Genomic DNA, 17,900 nt, shown 5'->3' with positions numbered 1-17,900 from the left:
TCTGCCACTTGAAGGACATGTAGAAGTGTCATGTAACGTGATCTTTGATGAAAATAATATGAAACCTTGTTATAATTCAAGTGACAAAAATCAAGACAACGTAAAAATTCAAGGAGGAGAAGTGGTATTAAGTGAATTTTTTCCTGAACAAGAAGTAGAAAATACAATTGATCAATTACAACAAAGTCAAGAGCCAATTGAAGACTTCATAACATATGAACAGCAACAAAATGAAGAATCCAATCAAGAAGAACAACAGTCAGCTCAGGAGGAGTATTTCGAATGTCAAGAGTCAGAGCCAAGTCAAGTTAGAAATCAAATTACTTCAACATACAATTTTCGAATTTTCGTCAAAACATCAAGCCACATCCGAAATATAATGACTATGCAATGATCGGTGAAAAGTGCACTAAAAGATCCTAGTTGGAGAAAAGCGATGAAAAATTAAATTAAAGCATTGCATGACATGGAAGTATGGGAGTTAGTAAGTCTTCCTGAAAACCGAAAGCAATTAACGTGCAAATGGGTTTTACGAGAGAAGGCTGATGGATCTTTGAAGGCACGTGTTGTTGCAAGAGGTTTCGAGCAAGTTCAAGGAATAGACTATAACGAAACATTTGCTCCAGTAGCCAGATATGCAAGTATTCGTATACTTTTAAGTCATGCTGCTAGTAAGGGGCTAGAAATTCAAAAATTCGACATAAACACAGCTTTTCTTAATGGTAAGTTAAATGAAGAAATTTATATGTTACAGCCTGAAGGGTTTGATGATAATTCTGGACGAGTCTATCGTCTTAAAAGAAGTCTCTATGGACTGAAACAAGCTCCAAAGGACTGGAATGCAACATTTACTAAATAACTGAAGCGACTACAACTCAAAGACACAGATGATGATCCTTGCATCTTTTATAACGAAGACAAATCTGTTATACTTGGCATATTCGTAGACGATGGAATAATAATTAGTAACGATAAAAGAAAAATTCAGCAAGTACTGTCAGAAATAGCAAATAACTTCTAAATGAAACAAACTGAACCAAAAGAAGGACTATTGTACTACCTAGGAATGGAAATTCATCTGAAGCAAAATGGTATTATGGTGACGCAACAAAAACATACGAATAAAGTTTTAAATCGGTACGGATTTAATGAAGCATATCCTGTTAAAACCCCAATAGAACCAGGAATGTTAACTGAAAAACATACAAATGACGAACCTTTGAAGAACAAACACTATCGTGAAGTGATAGGTAGTTTATTATACTTATCAACTATATCAAGACCTGACATAAGCTTTACCATAAATTACCTGAGCAGACAAGTCAATAATCAAAAAATTTCTCACTGGAAAATGATAGAACGTGTCTTAAGATACTTAAAAGGAACAACAAATTTTGGAATACATTTTGGTAACGAAGCAAAATTAAGGGCCTATGCAGATTCAAATTATAGTGGAACCGAACCAGACATGATTTCAACGAGTGGAATTCTTGTATACTACAGTGGACCTATAGTCTGGATGGCCCAAAAGCAAAGTGTTGTGTCAATTTCATCAGCTGAAGCAGAATATCGTTCAGCAGCTAGTTGCAAACAAGAAGTTTGTTGGATTCGAAGAATCATGCAAGAGCTCGGAATAACTATTAAAGAACCCACAAAATTATTCATCGACAATAAGGCAGCAATTCACATGCTGGAAAACGCAGATGAAGGAAAAATAACAAAAGCGAAGAAGCACATTGAAATACAGTGCGGTTCACATGGTTAGACGCACCAATTTTCTTTTACTTAAATTTCATTTTTTTTGTAGGTGTGTAAATGAATAACCAAAAAAATTGTATTCGTTAGAATGGTTATTTAGTTCTTAATAGAAAAACAAAAAGAAATAGTGGGTGAGTAGAAGTTAACGGTACTTTTTACTCCTTCTTGTCTCTGACGTAAGAAAAAATGATGAAATCAAAATTCACATAATTTAATCAAGAATTTCGAGCCAATTTCACATCACGAATGATAAAACAAAACACTAACTAAATGAACAAAACCGCACAACCGAATATGTCATCGCACCGAACTAAATTAATAAAAAACAAAACTGATGCACAAGCCAAGCAAAAATCAAACACGAGAGTAAACTACATAACTGCAAATATTGCAGCGGTATATGTTGTTTCTATATCGTAGTACACAAACACATTTTTTTGTCTCGTGTTGATGTTGTTTTTATATGTTGTAAATATTTCCTTAATCTCTCTCTCTTTACATGTAATGAGACAAATCACAAATGAATGGGATAAATTCAACAGCTGTTATCCGTCAACAACATGGGTCGGCAATACAGACAGTGCGTGAAAAGTGATGCCAAATAAAGAGTTTTACACAGCAATTTTGAATGGCGTTCACACGGAGCGATGTTTTTATTCATCCACTCCAATACTGGATATCATATTTTTGCATCAATTTGAGGCGGGAGAATGTACGAAAGTACAAAAGTATTAAAAATAGTACTAAAATTATACATTGGGCAATGCCATTAAAATACATTCCACAATTGAGCTATTATTAAAAAGATAATAAAATTGATGCAGCGATTGTACGAATCGAGTATGTATACGATAGGTCTTATGACTTAAATAAAGTATAACGATTTCTTCATACAAACAAAGTGGTTGCATTTTTTATTTTCAAGTATTTTCAACTAATCCTTTTTTATACAGAATTTTAAAAATAATAAAAAACAAAATCGATTCAGTTACGAACTGAGTTCATTGCATTGGTGACTCTAATAAAATCTTTATTAAAAAGGTGTTGAAAGTAAATTGGATTGATATCGAGTCCATTCTCAAAGAACATACACATAAGAACCTAAACATTCTATATATTGTATGTAAATACATTTCCATGTCAGCCGGCACGCGCGAGTGCGAGACAAATAATTTCTCAACGAAGAACAACTCGAAAGTGAGCAAGAACCTGAATCCTTCTGCGCATCTACTCATATTATAGCCCGGGAGCCAGCGTCACTCATTTTTGAAAGATTTGATAATGGATGAATTTATTTTTTTCGGGCAGTTTTTACATTAGAAAAACATAAAATCGATGCCTGCAGGCGCACCCGTGGTGCATTAATTTACAGTTAATTTTCAAAGTTGTAAAAAAACCGAGGTCACATGTCTAACATGATAAGACTTGAAACCGGTCTAGAACGTTAGTTGGCACTGCCTTGAGAAAGAAAAACCATGCCTGCCACCTGGACAGTGGGGCGAAGTTATCCTGCCGCTGACCTAAAGTTGTAAAAAAAACCGTCAAATTGTTATATGTGATAAGGGCTGAAGTATGTTTAGATAGTTAGTTTGACATTTAAAATAGAGGAAAAACCATGCCTGCCGCTTGCGTCCCGGGGAGAAGTCGCCGGCAGGATCGAAAATAGTCGCACTGTCGCATACTGTATACAATCCAAAAATATTTTGTTTTTGGGTAGAAATCTGGGAGAGAAACAATGTTTTGATGAATATTGTAGACCGTTTAATAAAGAACACCGAAAAAATAATATCAGCTCTAAAAGTCTTTTATAATTCCAAAGCAAAGGGGTAAAAGGGGGGAAAATACCCATTTTAATCTATTTTATCAAAACGTCTAAAAAAGTAAAAGTATATTAAAATATACCTATACTTTGCATTAATATATACCTCATAACAATTATACCAGAAAAAGGGTAAGGAGGGGGGGGGGAATCACCTTTTGCTGTTACCTGGCATAAGATCTTTACAAAACAAATAAGTTTAAAAAAAAACATTTTTGTGTGTGCTTTTAGTTTTGGTTTTAATTTGTTTTCAAAACGTTATAAGATTATAATTTAGTCAAAAATGCTGGACAGCACATCTTCGCCACTTCTGAATGACTCCATTAAACATGAAATATCTTCTTCATCAGAATCTTCGCTAGTGCTGACTTGGTTGTGGGTAGGTTCTTCATCATCTTCTTCGTTGTCAATTTGGATATTTGCGTCTGTTTAAAGGAACATAGATTAAAAACTGTATGAATTGTCAAAGGAAGATGGAAAGTTGATGTATTTACCTGAATCATTAATGTTTGAATGATCCTTAATCAAAACTTCGCTGGCCGAAGTTGGTAATTGGTCACCTTCAAACCACCTAAACTCCAGTTTGTCCCTTATTTCTTGCCATCCACAGTTAGAAGGAGAGAGGACGGTGGGATTTTGGCGGTATGCATTACTCCATATACTTCAGATGTAAGCACATCTCAAAATTTGCTGGCGCAGCTCCGACTTGCAGGGTGGCAAAATTGAGCCATCAAAGTTTTTTGTTTTAATTTTGAACGTCTCTTCAATGTCGTTGCATTTAAAGGATTTGGCGAAAATTGAAAGCCGGGCTTCGTTGACGTCATTAAACTGTTTAAGTCGATATATGTAGCAAATAAATCTTTCTAGTATGTCAAATATCTGTGCTTCGATGTCTGGATAGTTTTTCAGTTTTGAGAAGGCTTCGATGAAATCAGTTGAGTTTTGAAGAATTGTAAGTGGCCGCTTCTTGCCTTTTTTGAAAAATGCAGGGTTGAAGTCACATCCTGTGAAAGCATGGAATCCTGGAAGAGCTTGACATAAATCTGGTCCCAATGATTCGTAGAGCTTCGACACGTTGATGAACTTTTCTGCATTACCAACGCCAACTTTCAGCCAAAGTCTTACATTTTCTTTCAAGTGCTGCATGTTTCCAAGTGCAATGACGAGAATGTCCGTATCGGAACAGCGAATAAGAACATTCGAATCTGGCTCCACTTGACAGGCGTGGAAAATGACTTTAGTGTCGGCTTCTTCGTGTGCAGGACATGCTTTATTTTCGTCTTCTGTTCTAACAACAGCTCCATTAACTTCCAAAAATTTGTAACAATTTTTATAGTTAACATAAACTGTTTTATTTTTGAAGAATGTCATCTCTTGATTTTTCTAGTCTTCGATCAAAAAAGACACCAAGCTCTCCTTAAAATTAATATTTCTCAGCTCGGATAGAAAGTCTGCAGGCCGGACTTGATCGGGACCCTTTATTTGATATACATTTGACTTCGGTTTGTACCTCGCAACGTGTGTTCATTGTCCTTGATTGAGGGTGAGAAATACTCGTCAAAGGTTACTATCACCGTTCCGGCTGTACAAGTGTACATCTCGTAAACATCTGCAGTATCTTTTTTGAAATATTTCCAAAAGAAGCTGGGATCTCTCTCATCAGATGAAGAATGAAAAATCCATCGAAAATTTGGACATCTACATGCGATGGTGGTTCTTTGTTTTCCTTTGTTTCCAAAATGTTCAATAGGGTAGATTTATTAAATTATTTTTCCTAATTACTTTTTCTTGAAAAAAGAGCATTTAACCCTTTTTAGGTAAAATATGCAAAATAATTTTTCTTCATTACTTTTTCTTGGCACCAATTAGGAAATCAGGTATAAAAAAATTTACTATGAAAATCAGCCAAAAAATGGTTATTCAATTATATTTTTTTTGCACAAGTATGAACTCAGGTATAAAAATAGGAAAAGGAAAGTATTCATTTGAAAATAAATTGATAATTAAAAAAAAAGTAACATTTTTATCCATGAATTAAATAAAAACAACTTCATCATTGACAAACAAAATGTTTTTGAAAAAAAAAAAAAATAGACATTTATATTGAAAAAATTTACATTTTTGATTGCAAAAAATGTTTCATTTAAAAATAAATATATTACCAGTGGCAATTCTGGTAAGGATCTCACAAATAAAAAATGTGAAATTAAGATTGCAATAATCTTATCAATTTGTGCCAGTTACGACTTTTGCAAAAAAAATACACATTACGTTTCGTTATGAAACAAAAAAAAAATTAAGGGTGTTTTAGACCCATAACCACCCCCACCGCACCACTCTCAAATTTTTATGGTTTGATTTATATTAGTGCCAGAAATAAAACTAATTATTCTAAAAGAATTTCGTTTTGAATATATGGGTATCAAGAAACCATATAAAAATGTGTTTGTATCCCATTTGCCCTTCTTTGTGCCCCTTTTTCTTATATTATTGTTATAAGATATAAAATTATGCAAAAAATATGCATATTTCTTGTATACATTTAGTTTCATAGCTGTTTAGATAAAATTAAATAATTAATAGATTAAAAAGGATGTTTTTCCCCTCTTTGCCCCCTTTTTTGGAGTGATATTAGACTTTTAGAGCTGATATTATTTTTTCAGTGTTCTTTATTAAACGGTCTACAAAATTAATCAAAACATTGTTTCTCTCCCAGATTTCTACCCAAAAACAAAATATTTTTAGATTGTATACAGTATGCGACAGTGCGACTATTTTCGATCTGCCGGCGACTTCTCCCCGGGACGCAAGCGGCAGGCATGGTTTTTCCTCTATTTTAAATGTCAAACTAACTATCTAAACATACTTCAGCCCTTATCACATATAACAATTTGACGGTTTTTTTACAACTTTAGGTCAGCGGCAGGATAACTTCGCCCCACTGTCCAGGTGGCAGGCATGGTTTTTTTTTTCTCAAGGCAGTGCCAACTAACGTTCTAGACCGGTTTCAAGTCTTATCATGTTAGACATGTGACCTCGTTTTTTTTACAACTTTGAAAATTTTTTGCCACTTATTGCCCCACTGTTGAGGTGGCAGGCATCGATTTTGTTGATTACATTTGCCTAAACTACAGATAAAAAAATAATTTAAGCGTTATCATCATTAACATTGAATAATGACGCTGGCTCCCGGGCTATTATTATACACACTCCACAAAGGATACTGTCAAGTATATTATATCAATGCACTCATATAACACATCCTCTACCTGCTTCTCCGCTGAACAACTATAATTATTATAATTATTATTATAATGCAAAAATTTTCTCTGATACACAAAAAACTCAAATGCCATCCACAACAGCATGTAAACAAGTTTCTTTTTCATTTCAAAAATAAATAGGTATCCACTCCAGAATTCTTTCATGAAAATATTGAATTTCAAACCAGTTTTCGTACACAAACACCATATCCATATAAAGATCTATGTAGTACACCTACATCCATTTGCATGTCACCCCGCACGCGTGAGTGCGATGGCGATCTCACAAAGAGACAATGAATGAAAACCATGACCAACATCAGAGATACCCAAAAGAGATGAGAAACTTCTGACGTCATACGCGGTTTGCCTACAAGCTGCTTTAGACATTTTTGGATAAGTATGCGTGAAAAAATATACATTTTTGGCGAAGTATGCGTGAAAAATTGACATTTTTGCTTAGGTGTGCGGAAAAACACCGTGGCTACACTATGTGTGTTTTTCACATTTATTCACGAATACAAAAGAGATTACAACAACACGAAATAAACAAATGGGTTTTGGGGGGTAAAACGTACGAAAGTTTCCCATCTCCTTTGGGTATCTCTGACCAACATCCTGAGAGTAAAAAACCAGAGAATTCGATGGCGAGAGAGCGAAACACATTCACTAATACACACAAATACTTTTACATGAGATTTGACTTTGCTGAAAAAGGGAACCCAGTCTTAAGTATAAATTAGATTCAGAGAAACCAACGGAATTTAAGCCCCAAAATAATGAAAAAAGTATTTTAGAAAAATTTTTAAATAAGATAAACAGATCCGATAGTATGTATCTTCGGATAAAAGACGTTATAACATCAGAAGAAGCTTACTATAGCTTAGTCGAAACTGGTATTAATGACCATATTAAAAATGACAACAATCCAGGTAGACAGTCTAATTTTAAAAATAGAGATCATCAAAATAATCAAACTTGTACCTACCACAACAATAATAGGTACAGTGATAATAATAATAGATATAATAATAATCAAAATAGAAATCAAAATAGGTTCAATCAAAGTCGCGATGAGATATCTCAAAACAGTAACTATAGTAATAAAACAGTAACTATAGTAATTAACTATAGTAATAAAAGCAGATATCAGACTTCAAATTTTTCAAACAGGAATTCAAATCCTTTCCGTGATAATTCACCCTCCAGCTCTCAAAGCCAACAAAATAGACAAGAATCTGTGAACTCAAATCAAAATGTAGAAACACACGGAAATTTTCATTTAACGCCTCGGGAAATACATTACCAATAGTAAGCTTAACAGTAGAAGGACAAAAAATAAATTGCTTAATCGATACAGGTTCAGCAATATAAATCATAGACTACGTAAAAACTTAGAAATCCCAATACGAATGTCGACTCTAACCGGAGATGAGTTGATAAAACAAGAAATTATTACCGAGCTTCCAGAAGAGTTCAACGAAGTAGCAACAATGAGTTGGAAAATTCATACATTAAGAAATAGAAATTTTGACGCAATTATAGGAAAGAATTTGTTGGGTACCCTCAAGGCTTTAATTAATTTAGAAAATAATTCAATCACAATTAATAATAAAACCACTTTTTTCATTTTTTCTTGCCCTTATGAAAATAGTATTCAACCTGAAAAGTTGGAAGTAAATCATGCTACCCTTTTAGAACAACTGGATTCAAAACATTTAAATAATGAAGAAAAGCAACATTTAGACAAAATTATAAAATGAAATAAAGATCTCTTCATTCAAGAAGGACAAAGCCTAACGTCCGTAAAAGAAGTTAAACATCAGATTATTACAAAGAATAGTCTGCCAGTGTACTCGAAGATTTACCGTTTTCCAAACGTACACGAACCAGAAGTTGAAAAGCAAATAGAGGTAATGCTCGAGCAAGGTATTATTCAACCATCAAGTTCAGCATACAATTCCCCTATTTGGGTAGTCCCAAAAAAAGTCGACAATTCTGCCTTAAATAAATGGCGAATTGTTATCGATTATAGGAAATTAAACGAAATCACTGTTGGCAACAAATTTCCAATTCCAAATATCGATTCGTTATTCGACAAATTAGGTAGGGCTCAATATTTCACGACTCTTGACTTAGCAAAGGGATTCCACCAAATTCTAGTCGATGAAAAGGACAGGGAGAAAACAGCATTTTCTACCCCACAAGGCCATTATGAATATGTTCGAATGCCATTCGGTCTAAAAAATGCTCCCGCCACGTTCCAGCGAATGATGAACCATGTCTTAAGAGAGTATATCAATAAAATCTGTGTTGTTTACCTCTACGATATTCTTTTTTTAAGCACCTCATTCCAGGAACATGTGGAATCAATAAATAAGATTCTAAAAAAATTAAGACACGCTAATTTAAAGATACAAGTGGATAAGTGTCGTTTTTTTGCCAAAGAAACCGAATACCTTGCAGAAGGCATTAAGCCAAATGACAAAAAAATTGATGTTATAAAGAACATAAATATTCCAAAAACAAAGAAAGAAATCAAAAGCTTTTTAGGTCTAACCGGCAAGTTTATAAGAGATTATGCTAAAGTGGCGCAAATATTAACAAAGTGTTTAAAGAAAGATGGTAAAATTCGTGTAAATGACAGTATGTATAAAGAAGCATTTTGCAAACTTAAGTCTTTGATAACAGAACACCTAATTTTAAGATATCCAAATTTCAACAAAAAATTCACCCTTACGACCGATGCAAGCCAATTCGCATTAGGAGCTGTTCTTTCACAAGATGGACACCCCTTATGCTACCAGGGGCGTATACAGGTTTGCTTCTTGGGGGGGGTCATGCCAATTTTTTTTTTTTTTCAAAAGTTTTGATAGTAGGCATAAACCTGAAAATGGGCTTTTTGAACTATTAAACATTAAAATTTGTGCGTCTTGCATTTCGAATCGAAAAGTTCCGAATGTAGTTCTAAAAGTAATCAAACAAAAACGTTATGAGATTCGTTTAAGTTTAGCGTTAAGCCTTAAAGCCTAGAACGCTTCTGATGTGAAACGAAATTTTTCGTCGGTCTCCACGAGGACAACGAAATGCTTGCGAAAACTGGACCGAAAAATACTCAAAAATTGCAAAACATAAATGAAAAAAAAGCAAACACGCATCGCAGAAAGACATGCAATGACAAAATGAACAACAAAAACAAACAAAAAACTCAAAATGTCATTTTTCCACACACAATGAATGTCCCCGGCAATTGTTTGTGTGCGAAAAAGAAGTTTAGACTTTCAATTTCGTTGTGCCGAACAGCGTACTACAGAACGAAAAGTTGAACGAAATTTTCGGGTTACCAATTCGTTGTTTCATTTTTGTATGGGATTTTTCGTTTCTTATCAGCAGCGTACTAGGCTTTAATTTTGACCAATTGAGGCTATCCTCTCCTAAAAATAAAATGTACTATACGAGTACTTCGATTGAATAATTTGCCTTAAAACAACTGTTCATTGTTTTCCGCTAGCCCAGAAAGTTAAAATAAAAATCGTTTTTACTTAATAACAGTTTTTAACTTTTGAAATAAAAGTCTTCCTAACCTCAGGCAAACGCATCGCAAAGTTTTGTAAAAAAAATTGCATTTGAAAATATATTTTTTTTTTTAAATTTTGTTTTAAAATTGTATGGGAATTTAAAATACCTCTATTAAAATAGTAAAGACAAAAAGAATAATTTTGGCGATATTTTGGGATTCGTCCGTTTTCAGGTATTAATCAGCGGTTTACAATATAAAAAACATTCAGTTGTATTTATTAGATTAAGCCCTGCTTTTTCAATCGTCAGATAGACTATCAGAAGAATAAATGTCACTATAAAAAAAAACTTTTATTCCTAGGAATAAGCTCTAACTTAGGTTTATCTAACTATTCAAAAAATTAGCCCTAAGTGATACTTAATAATAATATTTAAATTGCCTTAGATAAGGTTGCTTACATTGCTTCTATAATTGGCTGGCCATTGATGATTAACAAATCCATAGTTGTTTCAAAAAATGCAACAGATCTAGCAAATTTAGTATGTACAAAATACTGTTATATTCTGTAAGCAAACAAAATTAACCAAATTTTATCAGACGAATGTATTGAACTGGAACATTGCAAAAAACTAAAATGATTTGAGAAATGACATCCTTCTTTAACATTTTGCCGATGACGAATTTTATCAACAGAATTGACCTCCACACAGCAAGGCCACAGAAAGCTTCCCTATTTAAAACATATTTTATTCACTTCATCATATAAAAAAATAGAAGATATGGCTGCTTCTTTTTTTTGCTGGTAAGCAGTGTCTTGCCCTTAAGATATTATTTTTGTGTACCTACCAGATTCAATTTCTTTTAAAAAGCTTTGAATATAATACTTATCCGGATTTTGTTTCCATACAAAACTCTACAGCACAGCTCAACTAATATTATCGAACGAATCAAAATAATCCTAATCCAGCATAGCGTTCGCTAAAAATATGACCACATCCCCAAAATAATATGGTAAAATAGTTTGTTTGAATACCAAAAATTTTTTTTACTTTTAATTTTCGTTCATGTTCTAAAACTTCAACATTTTGAAAATAATCTTACTCAAGAGATTTCAGTATCACATAACAAACTCTTTTTTAAGTTCTAAGTTCTTGGGGGGGGGTCATGACCCCGTAACCCCCCCTTGTATACGCCGTTGTATGCTACGCTAGTCGTATTCTAAACGAGCACGAAGTCCAGTACAGTACTATAGAAAAAGAACTCTTGGCTATCGTATGGGCATGTAAATATTTCCGTCTATACTTGTACGGAGTTAAATTCCGAATTCAAACTGACCACCGACCACTTAAATGGCTAGATTCTCTGAGTGCCAGTTGTACAAACGCGGGTCAACCTTGGTTGAGGAATTTAACCCGCCGATTTCAAGCATGAATGTGGCTATTTGTACATATATGGACCTTGAACCAGTGCTAAAACTCAGCTATGATTTCGATATCAGAAGATAAAAGTTGCTGATCCACGGATTAAATATTTGTACAACTGGCCCTGAAGGAACCAAATTCTAAACTACAGGGCTGGCGTATAAGGTCAAATGAATATGAATATGACATCGAATATGTTAAAGGTAAAGACAATAATGTCGCTGACTTTTTAAGTAGATTGGAAGTCCATAATAATGAAACTGATACAGATTTAGCAACAACACACAGTGGATTAGAAAATGTCGGTGATTATATACCAATTGCAGATAAAATAGTAAATGTTTACCGATCACAGATACATTTAGTAGAAAATTAAGTTAAAGAAATTATAATAAGAAACGAACGTTTTAAACAAATATTCATCTCAAAAGACGATATTTCGAATGAATCTTATTTAAATGACATTTTTAGAAGATCAATAAAAAAAGGAGTTACAGCAATTTATTCAGAATTATCAGATTCAGAGAAGAGTTATAGAATTAGAATCTGAAGATGATGCATTAGAAATTATTGATAAAACGCATATTGAGGGCAATCATGGAAGGATTCTCGAAAATTACCAAGGTACTCGATCTCAATATTTTTATCCCAAATTGAAAGAAATAATCCATAAATACATAAATAATTGCGATAAATGTAATTTGGCCAAGTATGATAGGGATCCATTGAAACCGTTTCAAATCTCAGAAACACCGAACCAAAACGAGGCTATTCATGGAGATTTGTTTATATCACAAAAGGAAGTCTTTCTCACAACAATAGATAAATTCAGCAAACATTTGATGGCAACTAAAATAAATGATAGAAATTATATGACTTTTATAACAGCTTTCCGTCAAAGATTTGCAATATTAGGTAAACCTGATAAAATTATATTAGATAATGAATTTAATTCTTGCTGCAGCGGTTTAGAAATTTTTGATCATAGGTAGTGCGGACGTGATGCAGCGGTGGTGCGGCGGTTTAGAATTTTTTGATCATAGTGCGGACGTGCTGCAGCGTAGGTGTGGCGATCAAAATGTGCTGTGGACGTGGTGCAGCGGTGGTGCAGCGGAATTCCATTTTTACTCGGGCAAATAGAAAATACAGAAGATACCAAAGAAATTAAATTTTTCAGCAAAAAGCAAGAGATAGTCATTTTTCATCACTTAGTTTTACAACTATCTTGCTATTAAACATTTTAGCTTTAATATTTTGTAGACGAAATCGAATCAATGTCAGAGGTACAAATAAAAATCTAGTGACGTTCAGGAGAACGTCAAGCCTAACGAAGGGGCCAGGGGGGGTCACATACCCAGCAACGCTAACGTCCTCCATGGGAAGTTCACGTTCTCGTTCCCTTTTACTTTGTTTTGTTTATTCTTTATTGACCTGGTTTGATTAAATGCAATCCAGTGTTCCAAAAACTTAGCTTATTAAATAGTAACTTACATTACTCAACCTACATTGTTGAGTAATAATAAGAAACACAGTACACATAAAAAGGTAATATATTCCGAACTGACATTGGTCGCCAGATTGTCAAAACATGACACTTTGGCGACCAATGTCAGCTACCGAATTCTTAATTGTTTAAAATACCGACGAAAAACGCACAAAAAACCGATAAACCACGCACACCACTAATTTTTAAACAATTATTTACCATTTTCCGCGATGAAACACGAAGAAAATTTATTATTTTTCAATTTATAATATTTTTAAATGACATTTTATAAATTAAAACAAAAACAAATTTCCTGTTTACTGCGATTGAAATATAAAAATTAAAGGCAGACTTGACAGATTGATGCCCATTTTTGACAAACAAATTTTGACAACGTTCGGAATATATTACCTTATTATGTGTACTGTGAATAAGAAATACTTTTTAACCTGAATTGCTCTTTGGCAATTCAGCATATTTATACATTGATTCGAAGTTGTTTAAATGTTGTGTTATTTTTAGTCTTTAAGTAACTATCAAGAAATAAAGTTATTCTTTTTTTGTTTATTCTTGGAAAACCAAGAAGAATTGAATAATCTGTCTTTCATTTTTAAACCGATAAGTTGTCTCGCGTGATTCGAAGAGCGAACAAAACTCTAAAATCAAACTTTTCGATAAAAAAGGATTAGTCTTTTTATTGAATTAAACTAAATGTTTAAGCGCGTTAATGACCTATTATGCTTACATATATATATAAAAGATTTTCAATGACATCTGTTTTTGTCGCTTTTGCAAAACACTGGCTAGGTACACAAATGTCTGATGGGGCCAAGGTTGCCCTCAACTTAGCCAGTATTTTGCAGCCGCAACGGTAAATTTTACCGTAACATGGGTTTATTTCGTTGATTGCTTGTGAAGTTTATCATGTGCGCGCTGTTCGTTCAACTGGTGATTAAACTATTTGGTTTTGATCAAGTTGAATGTGCGCGACTAACCTAATGGTTGTATTCTTGACAGATACAAATCATTTTTTTTTTCGAAGCCCTCCAACAAGTTTTTGTTGCGGATTAAATAATTAAAATGTAAGTAATAAAGAAAAAAAATATTTTAGGAAAGTTTTGTTAATTATTGTGGATTTTTGTTTTTAGCAGCGTTGCCACTTTGCTGCAATTGCAGTAGATCTACTGCATTTCTTGCCAAAAATAAATCTACTGCCACTTAATCAAATCTACTGCACTTCTTCAAATCAAATTCCAAGCGTTTTAAGGAAATAATAAACCAATTCCTTTGTAATAAATAGTATTGAAATGTACAAAATCTGCTCTTAACTCGAAACCAGTTTTAAAAAAAGCTGAAAAAACCAAAATTAACACTGTTTAAAGTGCTTTTGGCCCAACAGATAGTCTGGATTTGTGAAAAAAAATCTAAAAGGAAGTACAAATGTTTAGTTTAAATTCTTTAGGTACATGAGTTTGGTTGTAATAAGAAAGGTATTCTGACTGTTCAACATACGGGTATTTGGCTTGTTAAATAAAATCTACTGCGAATTTTTTCAATCTACTGCATTTTTTTTATGGACCTTCTGCGCACATTTTTTTTTAAGTGGCAATACTGTTTTTAGGCAAAACCAAAAAAACATAAGTAGGTATACAAAAAGATCACCAAAAATTGTGGCTGTATTAGGAAGATCTGCCCAATCATTAAAATTGAATTGGACCACCACAAAGGGATGTTGGTGAATGGAAAGAAGGATGTTCATGACTATACTGAAGTCCAACATAAAATAAAACTATTGATAAACAAAAAAAGAAATCGCGGGCACTGGCAGACGGAGCGCCTTACAGGCAAAAGTCTTTCACAAATAAATTTTTTTCCACTTTTTAAAATCCTCTTTTATTCTTGAGTTTTGTTTGCCCTTATTTGTTTGGACTCGGCCTCCAAAAATAACGCGACCCTTGCCATGGACATTTTTAAATTTCCTTAAATGAAATAACTTCAACTCGTTTGTTATTCTTTGAATTGTTTTTTCTTTCATCTGTTGTTTTTTTCTGTCATCTGTGATAATTATAGAGATGGCCTTCTGAAAAAAAATATCGATATTATGTTGAATAGAAATATCGCAATATCGATTAATTTTCAAATTAGCGCAAGGGTGTATTTTACCGTACATTGACATTCTTACTCATGCGAAACTATGAAATGAAACTCTCTATATAGTTATATGACAATTTAAATGTATTTAGGTGTTTTAATATAAAAATATCGGAAAATATACCAACTTATCGATATATCGGTATATTTTGTACATCTCTATTAAAAGCTTGAATGTGACGCATTTCAAATTATTGCGATGCGGTGCGTCGTCGCATTTGTGTAGTATTTTTACCGATGAAAGAAACCTCGAATGCAATTTGAACCTCCGACGAAGTATGCGTTGCGGAAAATCTCCGCTCCGAAGGAATACCTCGCTAGGGTAGAATATCTACAATAATAAGTATAACAATTTGTTTGGTAAATCAATAACTAATTCTTGTAAGTGTAAGTCAACATTTTTCATTTGCAATTGATTATATTAATTAAAAAATATCTTTTCACACCTATGTTTATAAAAAATGTAATTGAACAATTAGCAATTTAGTTCTGTTAAATAAATATAATTAGCTCTATGTATTTCATTTATACCAATATGTATTTTTTTAGAGTTTTTCTTTAGTCCATTTCCTGCTTTTAGGCCGTGTGTGAATTGCGTTAAATAGTCAACACCGTGTACAAATTTTGATACTTTTGAGGTGAATAAAAAAATTTCAGCTGTATGGATTATTAAAATATGGATATTAAAATTTTGTCTGCCATGATACTCCTTTTTAATAAAAAAAAAAAAAACAATACAAAACCATCTGCAAAAAAAATTTAACTCAAATTTAACCAGGTCCCAGAGCCCAATAAATTTTTAACAGCTGAACAATTTTTATTCAAATGTTCAGGTGTTAAAAATGTATAAGGCTCTGGGAGCTGGTTAAATTTGAATTAAATTTTGTTTGCAGATGGTTTTGTTTTGTTTTATTAAAAAGGAGTATCATGGCAGAAAAAAGGCAGACAAAATTTTAAATAATAATCCATACAGCTGAAATGTTTTTTTTAATTTTACACGGATTTATGGTCAAAACAGACGTGCAGTTTTTCCCTGCAGCAAAATAAAATAACACGGGCTCTTATGGGAAAAAAATATGCATGCCGCGCAGAGCTGCATCATGTCTCTATTTCTAAATTCCATGCCGAGTTTCAACAAAAATACAAAATACTTGCTTTTTGGCATTACTATAATTGGCAGTTGACACAATCTATCATTCAAAAACTCAAATAACGTTCGTTTTGATTTTCTTAAAATGGAAGAACTAATTGAATTCATAAAAAAAACTTAAACATCTTCTTTTGTTTTATAAATTCAATTAATTCTTCCATTTTAACAGCTTATAATCCATTTTTATCGTTTTCTTACAAAAAAAAATTATAAAAAATATCAAGGTTATCAATTTTTTTTGACAGAAATCGGCATCAATAATAGGTGTGTTTTTTTGTATATCTATATAGATTTTGTGCAAAAAAACGACATCGGGATTTTTGAAATCCATGCAAACATTTGGCACCACTGTACACATACTTTGGCAGCTGTCGGTCAAAAATGTTGCTTTTGTTTTTTTTTTATTTTAACTCCGAAGTGGGAAGGCCATTACATCCATGTTGGATGCAAACAAAAATTTTCATATGGCCATGGCATCCATGTTGGATTCAAAAAAATTGTTTTTTTCACAAAAAACCAAAAATTATCTGTATATTCTTAGCTACATTTTAAGACCATGACCATTAACATTAGTTGCGTCGTTCTTGTGTTATAAGCGTTTGAAGGTAGCCATATTGAATTTTTTTTCAATTTTTTAAAAATCAAATGAAAACTTTTTTATTTTTATTTCTAATTTTTCGAAAAAACTTTGGTAATTTTATATACATATCTGTTCAACAATCTTATCAGGATCCATTTAAGACTTTTATCTGAAAAGTGCATTGCGTATATCTCGAGATATTAACATTTCAATGCAACCATGTCAAACAAATTTTTTATTATTTTTTTCTATGAGAGTTTTTTTCCTCGTTTTCTCCGCTTTTTTTTTTTTTGTTAATATTTTCAGATATTTCTGTATGAACACAACAATTAAACTACCTTGGCACTACTGTTTTTATCGAGAGAAAGTAAAATCTGGATAATTATCTGGATTTTTCAAAAATCTATACAGATAACGTTTTTGTTGTTTTTAACACGTAAATTGTTTTGATTTCAAAAATCTCGATGTCGTTTTTTTGCACAAAATCTATATAGATAAACAAAAAAATACACCTAATAGGTGTGTTTTTTTGCTTATCTATATAGATATTGTGCAAAAAAACGACATCGGGATTTTTGAAATCCATGCAAACATTTGGCACCACTGTACACATACTTTGGCAGCTGTCTGTCAAAAATGTTGCTTTTGTTTTTTTTTTTATTTTAACTCCGAAGTGGGAAGGCCATTACATCCATGTTGGATGCAAACAAAAATTTTCATATGGCCATCATTGTATATATATTTCTATAGTA

General features: G+C 32.7%; 1 protein-coding gene across 1 annotated transcript; it reads left to right on the top strand.

Moving 5' to 3' along the window:
- The first annotated feature begins 1,021 nt into the window (after window positions 1-1,021).
- On the top strand, window positions 1,022-1,765 carry LOC129921301 (uncharacterized). Its single transcript, XM_056003070.1, has one exon. The coding sequence runs from the start codon at window positions 1,022-1,024 to the stop codon at window positions 1,763-1,765; it is 744 nt and encodes a 247-aa protein (XP_055859045.1).
- The last annotated feature ends 16,135 nt before the right edge of the window (window positions 1,766-17,900 follow it).

This window comes from Episyrphus balteatus, chromosome 1 (assembly GCF_945859705.1).
Source record: "Episyrphus balteatus chromosome 1, idEpiBalt1.1, whole genome shotgun sequence".
NCBI classification, from domain to species: domain Eukaryota; kingdom Metazoa; phylum Arthropoda; class Insecta; order Diptera; family Syrphidae; genus Episyrphus; species Episyrphus balteatus.
This window is presented reverse-complemented; position numbering and strand designations above follow the sequence as displayed.

Excerpts from the sequence above, each read along its gene's own strand:
- LOC129921301 (XM_056003070.1), top strand. The coding sequence starts at position 1,022 with ATGAAACAAACTGAACCAAAAGAAGGACTATTGTACTACCTAGGAATG.